Source organism: Carcharodon carcharias, chromosome 13 (genome assembly GCF_017639515.1).
Source record: "Carcharodon carcharias isolate sCarCar2 chromosome 13, sCarCar2.pri, whole genome shotgun sequence".
Taxonomy (NCBI): domain Eukaryota; kingdom Metazoa; phylum Chordata; class Chondrichthyes; order Lamniformes; family Lamnidae; genus Carcharodon; species Carcharodon carcharias.
The window spans coordinates 54,487,527-54,505,729 of record NC_054479.1 but is presented as its reverse complement, the minus strand read 5'-3'; the positions used below and the strand labels follow the sequence as shown (position 1 = coordinate 54,505,729).

The 18,203-nt window shown below is 46.3% G+C and overlaps 1 protein-coding gene across 4 annotated transcripts in view; it reads right to left on the bottom strand.

Annotated features, from left to right (window-relative positions):
- lztr1 (leucine-zipper-like transcription regulator 1) overlaps nucleotides 1-9,061 on the bottom strand; it is a 142,883-nt gene extending 133,822 nt beyond the window's left edge. For all 4 annotated transcript variants that reach the window (XM_041203307.1, XM_041203308.1, XM_041203309.1 and 1 more), the window contains exon 1: nucleotides 8,805-9,061. In XM_041203307.1, coding sequence (XP_041059241.1) covers nucleotides 8,805-8,953 — 149 coding nt within the window. In that variant the 5' untranslated portion in view covers nucleotides 8,954-9,061. The remainder of the gene's footprint in view (nucleotides 1-8,804) is intronic.
- Nucleotides 9,062-18,203: the final 9,142 nt, after the last annotated feature.

Sequence of the window (18,203 nt, the reverse complement as noted above, 5' to 3'; positions counted from 1 at the left end):
GATGGATCAGTGTGCAGTAAGGGGTCCTTGAGAGACAGTATTGATGGATCAATGTGCAGTAAGGGGTCTTTGAGAGACAGTATTGATGGATCAGTGTATGGTAAGGGGTCTCTGTGAGAGCATTGATACATCACTGGGCAGTAAGGCATCTCTGTGAAAACATTCATGGATCAGTGTGCAGTTAGGGGCACTGTGATAGTATAGATGGACCGGAAGCAGTAAGGAATCTGTGTGAGAGTATTGGTGAATAAGTGTGCAGTAAGGGTGCTCTGTGAGACAGTATTGTTAGATCAGTGTGCAGTAAGGGGTCTTTGAGAGACAGTATTGATGGATCAGTGTGCAGTAAGGGGCTCTGTGACAGCATTGATACATCACTGGGCAGTAAGGCGTCGCTGTAAAAACATTCATGTATCAGTGTGCAGTAAGGGGCACTGTGATAGTATTGATGGAACAGCGTGCAGTAAGGAATCTCTGTGAGAGTATTGATGAATAAGTGTGCAGTAAGGGTGCTCTGAGAGAACGTATTGATAGATCAGTGTGCAGTAAGGGGGTCTCTGTGAGAGTATCGAAGGATCAGTGTGCAGTAAGGCGCTCTGTGAGAGTATTGATGGAACAGCGTACAGTAAGGAGTCTCTGTGAGAGTATTGATGCATAAGTGTTTAGTCAGGGGTCTCTGGAAGAGTATTGATGGATCAGTGTGCAGTAAGGGGTCTTTGTGAGGGTATTGATGGATCAGTGTACGGTAAGGGGTCTCTGTGAGAGCATTGATACATCACTGGGCAGTAAGGCATCTCTGTGAAAACATTCATGGATCAGTGTGCAGTAAGGGGCACTGTGATAGTATAGATGGAACAGCGTGCAGTAAGGAATCTCTGTGAGAGTATTGATGAATAAGTGTGCAGTAAGGGTGCTCTGTGAGACAGTATTGATAGATCAGTGTGCAGTAAGGGGCTCTGTGAGAATATTGATGGAACAGCGTACAGTAAGGAGTCTTTGTGAGAGTATTGATGGATAAGTGTGCAGTATGGGGTCTCTGTGAGACAGTATTGTTAGATCAGTGTGCAGTAAGGGTGGTCTGTGAGAGTATTGATGAATCAGTGTGCAGTAAGGTGTCTCTGTGAGAGTATTGAGGGATCAGTGTGCAGTAAGGGGTCTCGGTGACAGTGTTGATGGATCAGTATGCAGTCAGGAGTCTCTCTGAGAATATTGATGGATCAGTGTGCAGTAAGGGCTCTCTGTGAGAGTATTGATGGATCAGTGTGCAGTCAGGAGTCTCTGTGAGACAGTATTGATGGATCAGTGTGTAATAATAGGTCTCTGTGGGACAGTATTCATGGATCAGTGTGCTATAAGGGGTCTCTGTGAGAGTATTACTGAATCAGTGTGTAGTAGGGAGTCTCTGTGAGACAGTATTGATGGATCAGTCTGCAGTAAGGGGCTCTGTGAGAGTATCGATGGATCAGTGTACAGTGAGGGGCTCTGTGAGATATTGATGGAACAGCGTGCAGTAAGGAGTCTCCGTTAGAGTATTGATGGATCAGTGTGGAATATGTGGTCTCTGTGAGAGTATTGATGGACCTGTGTGCAGTAAGTGGTCTCTGTGAGAGTATTGATAGATCAGTGTGCAGTAAGGGGTCTCTGTGAGAGTATTGATGGATCAGTGTGGAATATGTGGTCTCTGTGAGAGTATTGATGGATCAATGTGCAGTAAGGGGTCTCTGTGAGAGTATTGATGGATCAATGTGCAGTCAGGGTTCTCAGTGCGAGTATTGATGGATCAGCAGCAGTTAGGGCTCTCTGTGAGAGTATCGAAGGTTCAGTCTGCAGTAAGGGGCTCTGTGAGAGTATTGATGGAACAGCGTTCAGTAAGGAGTCTCTGTGAGAGTATTGATGGATCAGTGTGCAGTCAGGGGTCTTTGAGAGACAGTATTGATGGATCTGTCGCAGTAAGGGGTCTTTGAGAGATAGTATTGATGGATCAGTGTGCAGTAAGGGGTCTCTGTGAGAGTATTGATGGATCAGTGAGCATTAAGGAGTCTCTGTGAGAGTCTTGATGGATCAGTGTGCAGTAAGGGGTCTCTGTGAGAGTATTGATGGATCAAAGTGCAGTAAGAGGTCTCAGTGCGAGTATTGATGGATCAGCGGGCAGTTAGGGCTCTCTGTGAGAGTATCGAAGGTTCAGTCTGCAGTAAGGGGCTCTGTGAGAGTCTTGATGGAACATCGTGCAGTAAGGAGTCTCTGTGAGAGTATTGTTGGATAAATGTGTAGTCAGGGGTCTCTGTAAGAGTAGTGATGGATCAGTGTGCAGTAAGGGCGTTTCAGAGACAGTATTGATGGATCAGTGTGCAGTAAGGGGTCTTTGAGAGACAGTATTGATGGATCAGTGTGCAGTAAGGGTCTCTGTGAGAGCACTGATAGATCACTGGGCAGTAAGGCATCGCTGTGAAAACATTCATGGATCAGTGTGCAGTAAGGGGCACTGTGATAGTATTGATGGAACAGCATACAGTAAGGAGTCTCTGTGAGAGTATTGATGGATAAGTGTTTAGTCAGGGGTCTCTGGAAGAGTATTGATGGATCTGTGTGCAGTAAGTGTGCTCTGTGAAAGTACTGATGGATCAGTGTGCACTTATGAGTCTTTGTGAGATAATATTCATGGATCAGTGTGCAGTAAGGGGCCTATGTGAGAGTATTTTTGCCTCAGTGTGCAGCTAGGAGTTTCTGTGAGACAGATTTCATGCATCAGTGTACAGTAAGGGGTCTCTGTGAGAGTATTGGTGGATCAGTGTGCAGTAAGGGGTCTCTGTGAGGGTATTGATGGATCAGTGTACGGTAAGGGGTCTCTGTGAGGGCATTGATACATCACTGGGCAGTCAGGCATCTCTGTGAAAACATTCATGGATCAGTGTGCAGTAAGGGGCACTGTGATAGTATAGATGGAACAGCGTGCAGTAAGGAATCTCTGTGTGAGTATTGATGAATAAGTGTGCAGTAAGTGGTCTCTGTGAGAGTATCGAAGGATCAGTGTGCAGTAAGGGGCTCTGTGAGAGTATTGATGGAACAGCGTACAGTAAGGAGTCTTTGTGAGAATATTGATGGATAAGTGTGCAGTATGGGGTCTCTGTGAGACAGTATTGTTAGATCAGTGTGCAGTAAGGGTGGTCTGTGAGAGTATTGAGGGATCAGTGTGCAGTAAGGGGTCTCTGTGACAGTGTTGATGGATTAGTATGCAGTCAGGAGTCTCTCTGAGAATACTGATGGATCAGTGTGCAGTAAGGGCTCCCTGTGAGAGTATTGATGGATCAGTGTGCAGTCAGGGTCTCTGTGAGACAGTATTGATGGATCAGTGTGTAATAATAGGTCTCTGTGGGGCAGTATTCATGGATCAGTGTGCTATAAGGGGTCTCTGTGAGAGTATTACTGGATCAGTGTGTAGTAGGGAGTCACTGTGAGACAGTATTGATGGATCAGTGTGCAGTAAGGGGCTCTGTGAGAGTATCGATGGATCAGTGTGCAGTGAGGGGCTCGGTGAGATATTGATGGAACAGCGTGCAGTAAGGAGTCTCTGTTAGAGTATTGATGGATCAGTGTGGAATATGTGGTCTCTGTGAGAGTATTGATGGACCTGTGTGCAGTAAGTGGTCTCTGTGAGAGTATTGATGGATCAGGGTGCAGTAAGGGGTCTCTGTGAGAGTATTGATGGATCAATGTGCAGTAAGGGGTCTCAGTGCGAGTATTGATGGATCAGCAGCAGTTAGGGCTCTCTGTGAGAGTATCGAAGGTTCAGTCTGCAGTAAGGGGCTCTGTGAGAGTATTGATGGAACAGCGTTCAGTAAGGAGTCTCTGTGAGAGTATTGATGGATCAGTGTGCAGTCAGGGGTCTTTGAGAGACAGTATTGATGGATCTGTCGCAGTAAGGGGTCTTTGAGAGATAGTATTGATTGATCAGTGTGCAGTAAGGGGTCTCTGTGAGAGTATTGATGGATCAGTGAGCATTAAGGAGTCTCTGTGAGCGTCTTGATGGATCAGTGTGCAGTAGGGGTCTCTGTGAGAGTATTGATGGATCAATGTGCAGTAAGGGGTCTCTGTGAGAGTATTGATGGATCAGCGGGCAGTTAGGGCTCTCTGTGAGAGTATCGAAGGTTCAGTCTGCAGTAAGGGGCTCTGTGAGAGTATTGATGGAACAGCGTTCAGTAAGGAGTCTCTGTGAGAGTATTGATGGATCAGTGTGCAGTCAGGGGTCTTTGAGAGACAGTATTGATGGATCAGTCGCAGTAAGGGGTCTTTGAGAGATAGTATTGCTGGATCAGTGTTCTGTAAGGGGTCTCTGTGAGGGTATTGCTGGATCAGTGTGCAGTAAGGGGGTCTGTGAGAGTATTGATGGATCAGTGTGCAATAGGGAGTCTCTGTGAGACAATATTGATGAATCAGTTTGCAGTAAGGGGCTCTGTGAGAGTATTGATGGATCAGTGCGCATTGCGGAGTCTCTGTGAGAGTATTGATGGATCAGTGTGCAGTAAGGGGTCTCTGTGAGAGTATCGATGGATCAGTGTGCCGTAAGGAGTCTCTCTGAGAGTACTGATGGATCAGTGTGCAGTAAGGAGTCTCTGTGAGATAGTATTCATGGATCAGTGTGCCATAAGGGGTCTATGTGAGAGTATTTTTGGATCAGTGTGCAGCTCAGAGTTTCTGTGAGACAGTATTCATACATTAGTGTGCAGTAATGGGAGACCGTATTGATTGATCAGGGTGCAGTAAGGGGTCTTTAAGAGACAGTATTGATGAATCAGTGTGCAGTAAGAGGTCTCTGTGAGAGTACTGACAGATCAATGTGCAGTACGGGGTGTATGTGAGAGTATTGATGGATCAGTGTGTAGTAAGGGGTCTCTGTGAGAGTATTGATGCATAAGTGTTTAGTCAGGGGTCTCTGGAAGAGTATTGATGGATCAGTGTGCAGTAAGGGGTCTTTGTGAGGGTATTGATGGATCAGTGTACGGTAAGGGGTCTCTGTGAGAGCATTGATACATCACTGGGCAGTAAGGCATCTCTGTGAAAACATTCATGGATCAGTGTGCAGTAAGGGGCTCTGTGATAGTATAGATGGAACAGCGTGCAGTAAGGAATCTCTGTGAGAGTATTGATGAATAAGTGTGCAGTAAGGGTGCTCTGTGAGACAGTATTGATAGATCAGTGTGCAGTAAGGGGCTCTGCGAGAATATTGATGGAACAGCGTACAGTAAGGAGTCTTTGTGAGAATATTGATGGATAAGTGTGCAGTATGGGGTCTCTGTGAGACAGTATTGTTAGATCAGTGTGCAGTAAGGGTGGTCTGTGAGAGTATTGATGGATCAGTGTGCAGTAAGGTGTCTCTGTGAGAGTATTGAGGGATCAGTGTGCAGTAAGGGGTCTCGGTGACAGTGTTGATGGATCAGTATGCAGTCAGGAGTCTCTCTGAGAATATTGATGGATCAGTGTGCAGTAAGGGCTCTCTGTGAGAGTATTGATGGATCAGTGTGCAGTCAGGAGTCTCTGTGAGACAGTATTGATGGATCAGTGTGTAATAATAGGTCTCTGTGGGACAGTATTCATGGATCAGTGTGCTATAAGGGGTCTCTGTGAGAGTATTGATGAATAAGGGTGCAGTAAGGGTGCTCTGAGAGACCGTATTGATAGATCAGTGTGCAGTAAGGGGTCTCTGTGAGAGTATCGAAGGATCAGTGTGCAGTAAGGCGCTCTGTGAGAGTATTGATGGAACAGCGTACAGTAAGGAGTCTCTGTGAGAGTATTGATGCATAAGTGTTTAGTCAGGGGTCTCTGGAAGAGTATTGATGGATCAGTGTGCAGTAAGGGGTCTTTGTGAGGGCATTGATACATCACTGGGCAGTAAGGCATCTCTGTGAAAACATTCATGGATCAGTGTGCAGTAAGGGGCACTGTGATAGTATAGATGGAACAGCGTGCAGTAAGGAATCTCTGTGTGAGTATTGATGAATAAGTGTGCAGTAAGGGTGCTCTGTGAGACAGTATTGATAGATCAGTGTGCAGTAAGGGGCTCCGTGAGAGTATTGATGGAACAGCGTACAGTAAGAAGTCTTTGTGAGAGTATTGATGGATAAGTGTGCAGTATGGGGTCTCTGTGAGACAGTATTGTTAGATCAGTGTGCAGTAAGGGTGGTCTGTGAGAGTATTGAGGGATCAGTGTGCAGTAAGGGGTCTCTGTGACAGTGTTGATGGATTAGTATGCAGTCAGGAGTCTCTCTGAGAATATTGATGGATCAGTGTGCACTTATGAGTCTTTGTGAGATAATATTCATGGATCAGTGTGCAGTAAGGGGCCTATGTGAGAGTATTTTTGCCTCAGTGTGCAGCTAGGAGTTTCTGTGAGACAGATTTCATGCATCAGTGTACAGTAATGGGTCTCTGTGAGAGTATTGATGGATCAGTGTGCAGTAAGGGGTCTCTGTGAGGGTATTGATGGATCAGTGTACGGTAAGGGGTCTCTGTGAGAGCATTGATACATCACTGGGCAGTCAGGCATCTCTGTGAAAACATTCATGGATCAGTGTGCAGTAAGGGGCACTGTGATAGTATAGATGGAACAGCGTGCAGTAAGGAATCTCTGTGTGAGTATTGATGAATAAGTGTGCAGTAAGGGGTCTCTGTGAGAGTATCAAAGGATCAGTGTGCAGTAAGGGGCTCTGTGAGAGTATTGATGGAACAGCGTACAGTAAGGAGTCTTTGTGAGAATATTGATGGATCAGTGTGCAGTAAGGGCTCCCTGCGAGAGTATTGATGGATCAGTGTGCAGTCAGGGTCTCTGTGAGACAGTATTGATGGATCAGTGTGTAATAATAGGTCTCTGTGGGGCAGTATTCATGGATCAGTGTGCTATAAGGGGTCTCTGTGAGAGTATTGCTGGATCAGTGTGTAGTAGGGAGTCACTGTGAGACAGTATTGATGGATCAGTGTGCAGTAAGGGGCTCTGTGAGAGTATCGATGGATCAGTGTGCAGTGAGGGGCTTGGTGAGATATTGATGGAACAGCGTGCAGTAAGGAGTCTCTGTTAGAGTATTGATGGATCAGTGTGGAATATGTGGTCTCTGTGAGAGTATTGATGGACCTGTGTGCAGTAAGTGGTCTCTGTGAGAGTATTGCTGGATCAGTGTGTAGTAGGGAGTCTCTGTGAGACAGTATTGATGGATCAGTGTGCAGTAAGGGGCTCTGTGAGAGTATCGATGGATCAGTGTGCAGTGAGGGGCTCAGTGAGATATTGATGGAACAGCGTGCAGTAAGGAGTCTCTGTTAGAGTACTGATGGATCAGTGTGGAATATGTGGTCTCTGTGAGAGTATTGATGGACCTGTGTGCAGTAAGTGGTCTCTGTGAGAGTATTGATGGATCAGGGTGCAGTAAGGGGTCTCTGTGAGAGTATTGATGGATCAATGTGCAGTAAGGGGTCTCAGTGCGAGTATTGATGGATCAGTGTGCAGTCAGGGGTCTTTGAGAGACAGTATTGATGGATCTGTCGCAGTAAGGGGTCTTTGAGAGATAGTATTGATGGATCAGTGTGCAGTAAGGGGTCTCTGTGAGAGTATTGATGGATCAGTGAGCATTAAGGAGTCTCTGTGAGCGTCTTGATGGATCAGTGTGCAGTAAGGGGTCTCTGTGAGAGTATTGATGGATCAATGTGCAGTAAGTGGTCTCTGTTAGAGTATTGATGGATCAAAGTGCAGTAAGGGGTCTCAGTGCGAGTATTGATGGATCAGCGGGCAGTTAGGGCTCTCTGTGAGAGTATCGAAGGTTCAGTCTGCAGTAAGGGGCTCTGTGAGAGTATTGATGGAACAGCGTCCAGTAAGGAGTCTCTGTGAGAGTATTGATGGATCAGTGTGCAGTCAGGGGTCTTTGAGAGACAGTATTGATGGATCAGTCGCAGTAAGGGGTCTTTGAGAGATAGTATTGCTGGATCAGTGTTCTGTAAGGGGTCTCTGTGAGGGTATTGCTGGATCAGTGTGCAGTAAGGGGGTCTGTGAGAGTATTGATGGATCAGTGTGCAATAGGGAGTCTCTGTGAGACAGTATTGATGAATCAGTTTGCAGTAAGGGGCTCTGTGAGAGTATTGATGGATCAGTGCGCATTGCGGAGTCTCTGTGAGAGTATTGATGGATCAGTGTGCAGTAAGGGGTCTCTGTGAGAGTATTGATGGATCAGTGTGCCGTAAGGAGTCTCTCTGAGAGTACTGATGGATCAGTGTGCAGTAAGGAGTCTCTGTGAGATAGTATTCATGGATCAGTTTGCCATAAGGGGTCTATGTGAGAGTATTTTTGGATCAGTGTGCAGCTCAGAGTTTCTGTGAGACAGTATTCATGCATTAGTGTGCAGTAATGGGAGACCGTATTGATTGATCAGGGTGCAGTAAGGGGTCTTTAAGAGACAGTATTGATGAATCAGTGTGCAGTAAGAGGTCTCTGTGAGAGTACTGACAGATCAAGGTGCAGTACGGGGTGTATGTGAGAGTATTGATGGATCAGTGTGTAGTAAGGGGTCTCTGTGAAGTATTGATGGATCAGTGTGCATTAAGGCGTCTCTGTGAGAGTACTGATGGATCAATATGCAGTAAGGGGTCTCTGTGGGAGTATTGATGGATCAGTGTGCAGTAATGGGTTTGGGTGGGGTTAATCATGGTTGTGGGAGGGATCAGAAGAGTTTGTAGTGTGGGAGGTTTTGTGGGGTTAGTGAGGGGCGGATTCGGGAGGGGGACATTGCTGATTCAGTTGATTCAAGCCGGTAGTACTAGGTTCTCCTTACCTGGCCCCCACAAACTCATCACAGGGTGGTAGCCTCCTCCAGCGGTGCACCGTCTCGAAAGGTCCGAAGTTCAGCGTCAAATACTCCACACTGTCCGAACAACTGTGATCGAAATCCACGCTAGGGGCCACCTTCGACTTCCCCTCCATGGCCCCGGAGGGAACAGCTAACAGCTCCGTCCCCGCCACTTCCGATTTCCCCTCAGGGAGATGCCTGAGCCCAAAACAGCAATCCAGCCGCCATTACCCGCCGTGGGGCTCGCCGGGAGATGGAGTCCCCACGGCGCAGGCGCGTAGTGAACCAATGGAAAAGATTCGCCGAAAAGGACTACATCTCCCAGCATGCCCCACGTGCAGTCGTCACCTAGGGGTAGGCAAACTACAACTCCCGGAATGCCCTGGGCCCTCCCTTCACCACTTCTCTCACCAAAAATACATCAACATTTTCACATGGGAACTGATAAACTAGGTTCCCCCCATGGTGCAACTTAGGAAAAGGATTAGGCCATCAGAGACTGCTCAGTCATTCAATAAAATCTGATTGTGGTCTCAGCTCCATTTTCCTCTCTGTCCCCCACCTAACCCTTGACTCTCTTTGTCGATCAAAGATCTATCAAAATTTAGCCCTGAATAAATTCAATAACCCAGCCTCCACTGCTCTCTGGGTAAGAGAATTCCATAGACAAACAGCCCTTTTAAAAAAAAATCTCTTCATCTCAGCCTTGAAAAAGAAGACCTCTTATTCTTAAACTGTATCCCCAAGTTTGAGTCTCTCCCACAAAAGGAAGCATCCTCCCCCTATTCCCATGAGAGAGTTTAAGACTATCTCTGGTCTACTTCAATGTAGATCTGAATCGATTTGTTCTCGAGCAAAAACACTCAGCCACCAGATCATCACAGTGTTTAAAATCTCTCCAGCTTGTTTCATTATTCTCCCTCTTCAGAACCTTTCTTAACACTGACCATTTCTTATGGGCCTTCAGACTGGAGCCCCTTCAAGTTGCTGCTGCTCATGGCTCAAAAGCTGTTTCCTTTACAAATTCCCCCCTTCTGTCCACCTTCCTGATCTCACTGAGGAAAGACACTGGAGAGAGAGAGAGGCAGGGCTCAGGAAACTTGGGGGGAGGATTGAATGGTGTGGGGAGGGGGAACTGAAGAATGTAGGGGAACTGGAAAGTTGGGCGGTGCTAATGGGGAAAGGGGGAACTGAAAAGTGTAGGGGAACTGAAAAATTGGGGGCTGGTCGGAGGAGGGGGTGGAACTGGAGAGTGGGTGGAACTGGAAAGTGAGGGGGGACAGGAGATTGGGGGTAGCTGGAAAGTGGAGAGGAACTGGAGAGTGAAGGGGAACTGAAGAGTGGGAGTGAGATGGCAAGAGGGGGCACTGGAGAGTTGGGGGAACTGGGGAGTGGAGGGTACTGCAGAGTGGTGGGAACTGGAGAGAGGGGCAGAGCTGAATAGTGGAGGGGAACTGGAGAGTGAGGGGAACTGGGGAGATGGGGGACTGGAAAGTGGAGGGGGATCTGGAGAGTGAGGAGAGCACCTGGGGAGAGGGGGTACTAGAGAAAGGTGGGACTGGAGAATGGAGGGAACTGGAGAGTGGGGGGACTGGAGAGTTGGAGGGGAACTGGGGAGAGGGGGAAGCTGGAGAGTGGGGTAACTGGAGAGTGGGGGGCACTGGAGAGTGGGGGTGCTAGAAAGTAGGGGACTGTAGAGTCAGGGGTTACTGCGGAAGGGTGTCTGGAGAGTTGGGAGACGGGAGAATGGGCCTCCGGAGAGTGGGCAGGGGCTGGAGATAAGGGGGTCTGTAGAGTGGGGGGACTGGAGAGTCGGGGAGGGACTGGGGAGAGGGGGGACTGGAGAGGGGAGGGGTCTGGAGAGTTAGGGGGGAGTGGATAGTGGGGCAGACTGGAGAATGGGGTGCTCTGGAGAGTGTGGGTGACTGGGGAGTGGAGGCCTGGAGATTAGGTGGGGCTCTGTAGTGTGGTGGGGGGTGTGGTTCCGGAGAGCAGGGGGTCTGGAGAGTGGGGGAGGGGAACTGGAGAGAGGACGCACTGCAGGGAGGGCAGTTTGGAGTGAGAGATGACTGGAGGATAATTATTTGAATCATCATAGTATGTGCCCCTCTCAGGGAAACAAATTGTAGGATGGTTAATCAAACTAAAAGATGCCAAAAGAAACATCAGATCCCACCAAAAACAAAGGGAAACCTTCCCATCTAAACCAATATATTATTATTGATGCCTAACAAGACGTTCTATACTATGAGTTGCCCACTGGTCATGGGAGGCATCTAGTGGGGAGACCACATGCTCTCTCTCCATGGCCCCCAAACATGGATGAGATCATGGAAGAGGATCAGGCACTGAGAATGTTCCCTCCTGCTCCCCTGCTTAGAGGAACCCGCAAGATCTGGACCTACAAATTGCAGTTTTTACCAAACCCAGAAGCAGGCCCTTGAGAATATTCTGAAACTTACCCTAACCTCTCCACATCTGGCAGCCAAAAATTAACAAAGTGGGTCTAAAGTATCACCAAAATTTGAGGAGCAGCTTCTTCAGGTAACATCACAGGAGCTCCAACTCTCACAATGCATGTAGACATGGACCTTGGCCTTCTCTAGATGGCAATCAGGTGCAGTTTGGGAGTCTGTGAAGTTGCTCAAAAACCTGTTGCATATGACTGCTCTGTGCAACATTCTCCAATCCAGTTTCCAGAAAAGAATCTGCATACACAGCACCACATTGAGCAAACCCCACCCCGACCCTGTCACCCACCTCTTCCAGACTGCAATATGGTAGACTAGAGGCTGAAGAGACAGGGACCGGAGCATTAGGAGCATTGGGACTCAGAGAGTCTGCAGTTTGGGGTATTTGGAGACTAGTGGTTGGGAGTTGGAATAGGTTCTTGGACAGGAAAAAGACTAAGGCTGGCTGTATGGGGTGGTGATTGGGATTGGATGCTGAAGCAGGGGAGAGAGGGAAATTGGCAATCAGGAGATTGAATGCTTGGGCAGGGGCAAGGAGGGAGAATGGAGAATGGGGTGGGTGTGGAGGCTTGCATTCCTTGCAGCGTGAGGGGGCAGCAGCAATGGGATGCAGTGCCCAGATCAAGCCTGTGCTGGTTGCTTTTGATTGTCAAAGTCCAAGTGAACATCAGCTCAGATTGAGATTCCCAGTTCAGTGTTGTTACCTCCACAGGGAACCAGAATCCAAAATCATAAAGAAGAAGACAAGGTCAATGAAAAATGGTGTTGAAAGGGGAGCCTTAACTGCACCTTGTGCAGCACAGGGGTATTTTGGTTGTTTTTCAGGGTGAATATTGGCAGATTATTATTTAGGATTACCAACAGTTATAGGTAGGATGTCAGGCCATTACTATCTGTTTTATACATAGACTCTCTAGAGTTATTGGCTATGGTACCAGTATGTCAACTAGTTATCAGTGTAATTTCAGTGAATTACCATGAGCTACTGTCATCTCTGGTTTCTCCTCTGTGGATTGCTCCCCCAGCTTTGCTTTCCTTCTTTGCCTGTGTGTAAATGGTTTTTTGCCACATGGAACATCTCACATGACAGCTGCTAATGCAAAACGACCAACAAATATACTCAATTACCTAGGGGCCCCAACCTTTGTAAGGGAAATGCAATAGCATTTGTATATGCCATGTGCTCAGAATGTCACATAATCAAACCTCCAGGAGTGGCTTCAACCAGAATTGGCAATCCTATCAAAGTCTACCGGGGCTAAATTGGATAGCCCCTTAATCTGGGTGCCAGGATCATGATGTGTGACTAACCAGTGCTCATTCAAAGTGATGTGGGCAACGCGCTCAAGTGGTGCACTCAGAACACTTGCAGGAGTTAATCAATCCTTTTGCAACAACAAGAACCACTCCTCGCAGATTTACCAACGTTTCCTTAACTCCTCCAAACACTCTCTACTTCCAAAAACTCAGCAAGACCCAATAGAAACTAGTAAGCAACTAAACTGCAAGTTGGATGATGATGCTTATAAATAGGCTGGTGGGTGGGGGGGGGGAGAAGAGGCCCTGGGGCAAGGTTCACAGTGTTATCTTATGCTGCTGAATGCATGTTCAGCTGTGCCTGTTTAAGAGAAGAGTGTTACCGAGAGGGGCAAGATCAAAATGGTAGATTGGGCATCAAATCAGTGATACAAGTTGATGTCACGGTCTGCCTACTCTGCATATTTTCTTGTAGAAGGACAGGATGCTATGAAAAGGTGGTGGGGTAGCTGTGTTAATTAAGGATGACATTAATACAGCAGTGAGAGATGACATTAATTCAGGAGATCAAGATGTAGAATCAGTTTGAGCAGAGTTAAGAAATAGCAAATGTAAGAAATCACTTGTGGGACTACTTTATATGTCCCCTAACAGTAGGTACACTATAGCTCAGAGTATACAGGAAGAAATAATAGGGGTTTGAAAGAAAGGAACTGCAATAATCATACATGATTTTAATCTTCTTGGATGAATCAGATTGGCAAAGGTAGCCTGGAAGATGATTTCATTATATTTAGGACAAATTGTTGGCATGAGAACAGGATGTTCCAGTGCCAACCAGAGAGCAGGCTATTTTAGACCTAGTAATGTGCAATATGACAGGATTAATTAATAACGTCATAGTAAAGGAGCCTCTACGCCACAGTGATAACATGAAAGAATTTCACATTCAGTTTGAGGGTGTGAAGTGTGGGTCTAAGACTAGTGTCTTAAACCTAAATAAAGGAAATTACAAGGATATGAGGACAGAATTGGCTAAAGTGAACTGGGAAAACAGATTAAAAGGTAGGGCATTAGAGAAGCAGTAGCAGACATTTAAGGAGATACTTCATAACTCTCAGCAAAGATATATTCCATGGAGAAAAAGGACTCTGAGAAGGAATCACCATCTGTGGCTAACTAAGGAAATTAAGAATAGTATCAAATTGAAGGAAAAAGCATACAATACTGTGAAGATTAGTGGTAGGTCAGAAGATTGGACAGATTTTAGAAAGTAGAAAAGAATTAAAGAATAATAAGGGAGAAATTAGATTATGAGACAAAGTTAGCTAGAAGTATGAAAACAATGAAAGCTTCTGCAAGTATATAAAAAGGAAAAGGGTAGTGACAGTGAGTGTTGGTTGTTTAGAGGGTGAGAATGGGGAATAAATAATGAAAAACAAAGAAATGGCAGAAGCGTTGAACAAGTATTTTGTACCAGTCTTCACTGTAGAAGACCCAAAAAAATCCCAAGAATACTTGAAAATCAATAGGTGAAAGGGAGGGAAGAAGTTAAAACAATCATAATCACTAGGGAAAAGGTATTTGGGGAACTATTAGAACTAAAGGTTGACAAGTCCGCTGGAGCTTATAGTTTGTATCCTAGGGTCTTAAACGAAGTGGCTGCAGAGATGGTAGGTGCTTTGTCTGTGATCCTCCAAAATTCCTTAAATTGTGGAAAAATTCCAGCAGATTGAAAAATCTCAGGTGTAACACCACTATTCAAGAAAGGAGGGAGACAGCAAGCAGGAAACTATAGGCCATTAGCCCGACATCTGTCATAGGGAAAATGCTAGAATTCATTATTAGGGAGATAACAGCAGGACATTTAGAAAATCATAATACAGTCAGGCAGAGTCAAATAGTTTTGTGAAAGGAAATCATGTGTGATTAATTTATTAGATAGTCGCTTGGTAGCACAAACTTGAGCATTTCTGAAGAAAGAGACATGCTGTAGAAGCTTTTTTACTTGCATTCATCAGGACAGTAATGCAAGAATACCAAATCTCAAAGGAAACAACAATTTATGCATCTTTATTCCTTTCACAGGACACAGGTGTCGCTGGCTAGGCCAGCATTTTTATTGTAAATCCCTAATTGCCCTTGAGAAGGTGATGGTGAGCCACCTTCTTGAAATGCTGCAGTCCATGTGGTGCAGGTACACCTGGAGTGCTGTTAGGAAGGGAGTTCCAGGATTTTGATCCAACGACAGTGAAGGAATGGCGATATATTTCCAAGTCAGGATAGTGTGTGAGTTGGAGGGGAACTTGCAGTTCCCATGTGTCAGCTGCTCTTGTCCCTCTGGATGGTAATTGTTGTGGGTTTGGAAAGTGCTGTTGAAGGAGCCTTGGTGAATTCCTGCAGTAAATCTTGTAGATCAGGGGTGGGGAACCATTTTCTTATCAAGGGCCTTTCACACGTAGACAAAATCAGTCGTGGGCCACACACACATAGGGCAGGATTTTTCTGTCGGCACGCGGGGGTGGGCCTGATACACCGACGCATAAAATGACGCATGATGATGTCGGGCGGATGTCCTGATGTCATCGTGCAGTCCTGCGATATTCCGTTTGGCGAGCGTGCGCTGGAGTCTGCTGCTCTCCCGCCGATATGTAAATGGCCTATTAAGGCCGTAAAGAAAGTAATTAATGTCATTAGTAACGCTGCCCATCCAACCTTAAGGTTGGCAGGCAGGCGAAAAGGCTAAGCGGCCTTCACGTTTCTAAGGAAACCTCACCCACGAGCGGGATGAGGTTTCCTAAAGCTTTTACTAAATAAATTTAAAAAATTTTCCCGAAATATAAAAACATGTCCCATCACATGTGATACAGTCACATGAGGGGAAATGGTTAAATAACTTTTTGAATCCTTCTTTTAATTATTTGAATATTGATTCCACCTCCCTGAGGCAGCTCCGTGCCTCAGGGAGATTGAAGCGTTCTTTCACATGCATGCGCAAAAGAGCGCTGGCCCCAACTCTCCCTCCTTCCCCCATCCACACAGGTTAGCGCTGAGTGTATTATGCTTAATTGGCCCGCCCACGTAAAATGGCGGTGGGGAGCCAATCACGGGTGGCGATCGGCTCCACGACTGCCCCCACCCACTCCCGCCGAGCCCACCTGCCGCCTGAAAAGTTCAGGCCATAAAAACCAATTCAGTTTATTTTTTAAGAACAGAAAAATGTTCAGCTCACCCATTGCTTTGATACGATGGCTGAGTTTGCCTCTTCTGAATGAATAGCACAACTTCTGTGTCTCAATCACAGCACTTCTGAAATTTAGCTCAACTTTTTGCTTGCTTTCCTTGCCCATTCTCTCCCTGTCTCTCTCTCTCTGTCCTTTCTCACTTTTTCTGTATGTGTCCCTTCCTTTCTCTTTTCCCAATCTGTTTGTCTCTCTGTCTATTTGTCTCTCTCTCCTTCTCTGCTCTCTCTCTCTCCCTCTCTCTCTCTCCCTCTCTCTTTTTCTCTCTGTATCTCCTTTCCCACTCTGTCTCACTCCCCCAAACCACCCAGAGCAGTGACTCAACAACCCAAGACTCTGGCCAACTCCCAATCCAACGCTGTACCTGGGTCTGGTGCCTAGGCCTCTTCCTGGGACACACCAATGGAGCTGGGAGAAGGAGAGGGGGGGAGCTCCCGACGGAACCAGGTGTCCTTTTCCCTTTCTCCCCCGCCCTGGGGTACTCACAAATCACCAACTGATCGGCAGCTGGCAGCCTCCCTTCCCTGCCCTGCGCTCCTGTTCCTGGATCTCAGGCCTCACGCTCTCCTCACAGCCTGGGCCTCTGGTCACTGCGGCTGAGGGTCAGACATCAGAAGATAATGGTGGCTGGCCCAGAGTGCAGCATACAATGGGGGCAGGGCTGGATTTTGAAATTTTCCATTGGGCCAGAACAATAAGTGCAACGGGCCAGATCCCAGCTCCAGGCTGGGGGATCCCCACCCCTGTTGTAGATGGTATACACTGCAGCCACTGTGCGTTGGCGGTGGAGGGAGTGGATGTTGGAGGTGATGAATGGGATGGAGAACTGCATACTGTATGAGGGGAGAGTGCTGATAGGTTGGCAAATGGGCTCTGATTGATAGAGGCATTGCCACGGAGAAAGCACCAAGGAACTGTTGTCCCCCAAGCTTTTGTTTAGTTGAAAAAGGCGCACTGCCTGGCCATTTTGTCCCTGTTTGCATAGGCCAGGGCCCTGCATATGAATATATATAGCCTCTAGCATCCATAAGTGAGCCATGCACTGTAAGATTGGCCTTAGCATCAATCTCGTAAATAGGGCCTGAGCCATTTGCTCACTGTGCAAACTTGATGCCAAAATAGGGAAAATCAAGGCTACCCTGTGGTATAATGGCTACCCTGATCAGATCATTGCATGCTGTATATCGTGCAAACCTATGCGTGTACTTAAGGCCGCCATCTTCAATCCTGAAAAGTGCTCACTCTACCTCAGATTACCTCGGAAGGGTAAGGTGTCTCAAAAATTTGAGCAACAGGTGAAACTAACCCTTTGATAATGCAACTATGCAGTAGCAACACAAGTGTTATTCTCTACTAACAGGATGCTGCCATAAAACCAAAAAGATGTTCTGCCAACCACATGAATGCGTACTGTGATGTATGAATTTCAGTGCTGGTGTGATGCCAGGTATATAGGCCACATGTTCCAATGCCTGGTGGTTTGTGTCAAACAGCTTGTCCCTTCAGCTGTTTGCAACAGGCAGAGTACTGACCATACTCAACCAGCCCATGCTTGCAAAACTCAAACATGGCATCTAACATTAGATGCGTTTCTGTGGCTAGACAACACTTACTAAACAATCCTGATTGTGCTGAGAATTATACTAACAACCAATTTAAGATTATCAGTAGCTCACAATGTTTGCTAGAAGCCACAAATATCCATTCGCAGGGCCCTGTCTATTGAAAACAGAAAGAACAATGTCAAGGCTATTTGCCTTTTTCAAAAGCTTAGGGGACAACTGTTCCCTGGTGCATTCCGTAGGATAACACTTTGACCAATCAGAGGTTATGTGCCTGATTTAAATTTAAACAAATGGTACATTCTCTGCCAATCAGAGTCCACTTGCCAACCAATCAGCACCATTTTTGCATGCAGTATGAATTGTTCTTCTCTTTGAAATTTGGTTTTCTTATGATTCTATCCTGATGAGTGCAAGAAGTAAAACATCAACAGCATGTCTGTTTTCAGCAATCATTTACTAGAGTCCTTTGAGGAAGTAACAAGCAAGGTGGATAAAGGCGAACCTGTAGACGTGGTGTGCTTGGTTTTCCAAAAGGCATTCGATAAGGTGCCACATCAAAGGTTACTACAAAAAACAAGAGCTCATGGTATTAGCATGGCTTAAGAGGTTAGCTAACAGGAAACAGAGAGTAAGAACGATTGAATCATTTTCAGGTTGGCAAGTTGTTACTAGTGCAATGCCACAGGAATCAGTGCTAGGGCCTCAACTATTTCCAATCTATATATATATAATGGATGAAGGGACCAAGTGTATGTTTGCTAAATTTGCTGATGACACAAAGGTAGGTAGGAAAGTAAATTGTCAAGAGAACAGAAAGAGCCTGCTAAGGGATTTAGATATGTTAAGTGA